General features: G+C 60.1%; 1 protein-coding gene across 1 annotated transcript in view; it reads right to left on the bottom strand.

Annotated features, from left to right (window-relative positions):
* CCDC28B (coiled-coil domain containing 28B) overlaps positions 1-2,617 on the bottom strand; it is a 5,534-nt gene extending 2,917 nt beyond the window's left edge. The window contains exons 1-2 of the mRNA XM_008066755.1: positions 2,540-2,617; positions 1,195-1,368 (exon numbers count right to left, since the gene is read on the bottom strand). Of these exons, the coding sequence (XP_008064946.1) occupies positions 1,195-1,358 (164 nt within the window). The 5' untranslated portion in view covers positions 1,359-1,368; positions 2,540-2,617. The remainder of the gene's footprint in view (positions 1-1,194; positions 1,369-2,539) is intronic.
* Between the last annotated feature and the right edge of the window lie 1,074 nt (positions 2,618-3,691).

Here is a 3,691-nt window from a genome sequence, read left to right on the forward strand (position 1 = left end):
GGGGGGGGGGGGTGAAGGTGAGATGGCAAGTCCTTTCCACTAATAATACAAACAGCGCCATGGCGGGAAGGGGACTCCTGGGTTCCTGTCTGAGCACTTCACTCATTCCTTCTGTGACTCCGAGTGAGTCACTTGTCTTCCCTGGTCTTCGGTGAATTTAGGGACAGTTACTCTTTTTTTTTCTTTTTTGAGTTGGAGTCTCTGTCACCTAGACTGGAGTGCAGTGGCCGTTCCCGGCCACCACAACCTCGACCTGCTGGGCTCCGGCGATCCTTCCACCTCAGCCTTCCGAGTAGCTGCAACTACAGGCGTGCGCTACCACGCCCGGCTACTATTTTGATTTACTGTAGAGGCGGGGTCTCACCAAGTTGCCCAGCCTGGTCTCGAACTTCTGAGCTCAGGCAATCCTCTCGCCGTAGCCTCTCTGAGTGCTGGGATTACAGGCTTGAGTCACCATGCCTGGCCCGGGACAGTTATTCTTTATTGCCACTGCCTCTCCCAGAATCATCTTTCTGCCCCTCTTCTATTTAAAACTGTTTCCTACTGCTCTTGCCCCAACCCTGGGCTTCAGCTACACCCCACTGTGGTTGTCCCCAAACATGCCTTTCAGGCAGGTGGTGTGCAAAGCCACAGGGAGACACAGTGATTTTATTTGACACAATTGGAGAAAGAACACATTGTCTTTGGTGGAGAACAAGCATGGGCACATGACAGGGTGGGATGCAAATTCCCAATCGTCAAAATTCAACAGAGAATTCAAACTGTGCACCCAGGTATTCCCTCACCATTTCCTGTCCCCTGATACTCCAGGGCCCTAAAACCCCCTGTGGTTCTGAAACCTCAGTAAATATCTTTCTTCCACATTTAGGCTAGGCAAGCTTCTCAGCCTAGAACATTCCCCCTCCATCGTGTCCACCAGCTTCCTCCCACTCACTTTCTGGCAGGGTTGCTCCTCCCTCTCCAAGGCGCATCCTCACACTGTGATCCCAAATGATCCACCTGCCTTTTCCCTACACGCTGGAGGGTAGGGGCTGGGTCTGAGTTCTCAGAGGCCAGCTGGGGCCAGCCCCAGGGAAGGCATTCATTATTGCCTGGTAACTCAAGGCTGAAGGCCCCCCCTTGCCTTCTTTCCCGCAGTGCTCAGCCCAGAGCTGGAGTCCCTCCCTCCTCGCCTTGCTTGCCTTCTGTACACACCTCTTGAACTTTGCCCGCTGTTTGGGGGATGGCAGATGAGGGAGTCCCAGGGCCAAGGAGCCACTGTGGCTGGTGGGTACAGGGACCCTGCGCAGCGTGCCCGGGGCCTGGGCTGGCTGGGTCAGGCAGGGCTTGGGACTCCGCTTCTTCTTTTTGTCCTCCATCGGGTGCTGGCTGGGAGGGAAGCAACCACACTGAGATAGCAAGAGACAAAGCTATCCCTTCTCCCGGCAGCCTCTGAGAGCTGCAAAGGAAGGGTCCCAGGACTTTCTAACTCGACCTCTCACAACTGACAGGGCGCCTGTCCCCTCATCTGTACAGAAGGGGCAGGGCTAAATGCCAGGGCTTGCTTCTGGGACCATAGATATGCATTTGAAGGACGTTCTTAGGCCCACCCTAAGGCCCCTTCTGCCTCAAAACCTAGGCCCTGCCTGAAAGGGCTGAATCTTATCCTAGTGCTGCTGGGGTTTTCTGCCCCTGTGGCTGGGGTGCGGCAGGTAGAGAAAATGGAGGGGGAGATGGGTGGATATGAGCGGGCAGGAGCCCAGTTGGGGATTAGGGGTGTCTGAACTAAGCTCCATTCTATTTGTCGACTGTCTAGGCAGATGCTGACAAACCCTGTCAGCGTGGATGACCAGGGTGGGGGGGGGGGCACCTGGGAAGGCCCCAGTGTCAGGCAGTAGGCACCAGGGGATGGGTAATTGCAGGAGAAGCTGTGGCTCCTTGCGGGTTTCCCCCACTGAGATACTGGCATCCCGTTTCCCCCACCCATTCCAACCGCAAACACATGGGACTCCCAGAAGTTTCCCGGGAGGGGCTGCCACTGCTTCCCTTCTCCTGGTTAGAAAGTCCGTGCTGGGCTTCAGCAGCAGCCAGGGTGAGGTGGGAGGTCGGCGGCTGCCAGGGCCTCCAACAATGGCTGCGCCCGTGGCTGACACGGCCCAGCCGCTCGCAGTGCCGCCCCGCCCCCAAGCCTCCGGTCCGCCGGGGGCCTCCCCTCCGAGGGTCTCACTGCAGGCTGCCGCCATCGAGCCTAACTCCGCCCTGGGATGAGGCGGGCGTCGCACACAGCAGGCTGGCCGAACGGGTCCGGGGGTGTGGTGGAGGGAGACGCGAGCGCATCCTCTGCGTCTGCCCGCGGCAGCCTGGCCCACTTAGGGACGTGATGCAAGAACTGGAGCAGGAGCCGTGCTCCCCGGGAGCGGCCGGGGCGACCCGGGATCTCCCTCCCACGCGGGGTCTCCGAAGCCGTGTGCCCAGGGGCCCGCTCGGCTCCGGAGCCGGGCTCCGAGACGGCGCGTCGGACCCGCGCCCCCCCGCCCCCACACCCTTGGGGGCCACTGACCTGGGGCTCGGGGCCTCGAGTGATGCTTCGGTGCGAGCGCCCTCCGCCCTCCGCCCTCCGCCCTCTCCTCCCGGGAACTCGAGCGGGTGGAAGCGCAGCTGGCGGGAGGTAATTTGCATTTAAAGAGAAAGTGGCCTTCTCCGGAGCCCGGGATGGAGTCGGGCGGGAGGAGCAGCCCCACCTTCACCAAGCGGTTCCTCGTTTGAGGATACTCGACCTTCTCCCTCCGCCCCGTTCCCTCCCCCCGCCTGAACTAAGGCGACCCGGTTGGATGTGTGATGTCGACGAGAAAAGGGTTTTCCCTTTCTCGTCAGTTTTGGAGAAAAGCGAATCCCTCACAAAATGGTGGTGGCTTTGTCAGCGGGGGGGGGCGATGGGGGAGGGGGAGAATGTAAGCATACAGGCAGTAGACGCAGCAGCAGCAGGAAGAAGCGGGGCCCCCTTGTGTACGTTTCCCCATGAGGTGCTTAACAGGGGGCCCCGTCCCCGTAGCAACCCTGAAGCAATCGTCATCGTCATTGTCCCCGCTTTACTGCCACTGAACAGTGGTCGGTTTTTGAGGGCCATACCACTCTCCCTACAACACCCAGGCCCTCCCAGCTGGTAAGTGGTGGGCCTGTAGTCTGCCACCCGTGAGGTGACAGAAGTCCTCCCCACCCACAGGCTTAGGAGGCAGGCGTGGGAGCACCGGGTCGGAGGGAAGACCACGCGATTCCCTGGCACCTGACTCCAGTCCCCAGGAGGGAAACCTGAGCGCCTGACGGAGGCTGGCCCAGCGCTACTGATGCTGCCTGCAGCCAGATCAATGGGGCAGCTATTTAAAGACCTGGCAGAGGCTCCGGCTCAGGTCCCCAGAGCAGCATTTGCTGCAACAGGAGAGGCTGATGCTTGGCCAGGCTGCCCAGCAGGCTCAAATCAGCTGGCCCTGGGCAGCGCACACAGCCCCTCCTCGCCACCCCCCAGCCTGGAGCGACTTCCTGCCGTTGGGCCTGTGGCTGAACCGGGAAGGTATAGGCCCTGGTTCTGTGGGCACCTATGCTCACAGATGCTCCTAACACCCAGACCACTCCAGGAGGGGACATTAATTCAGGACTTTTTTTTTTTTTGAGTTGGCGTCTCACTCTGTTGCCCAGACTGGAGTGCAGTGGCCGC

This window comes from Carlito syrichta, unplaced genomic scaffold (genome assembly GCF_000164805.1).
Source record: "Carlito syrichta isolate Samal-C Ts95f unplaced genomic scaffold, Tarsius_syrichta-2.0.1 Scaffold309100, whole genome shotgun sequence".
In the NCBI taxonomy this organism is placed as follows: domain Eukaryota; kingdom Metazoa; phylum Chordata; class Mammalia; order Primates; family Tarsiidae; genus Carlito; species Carlito syrichta.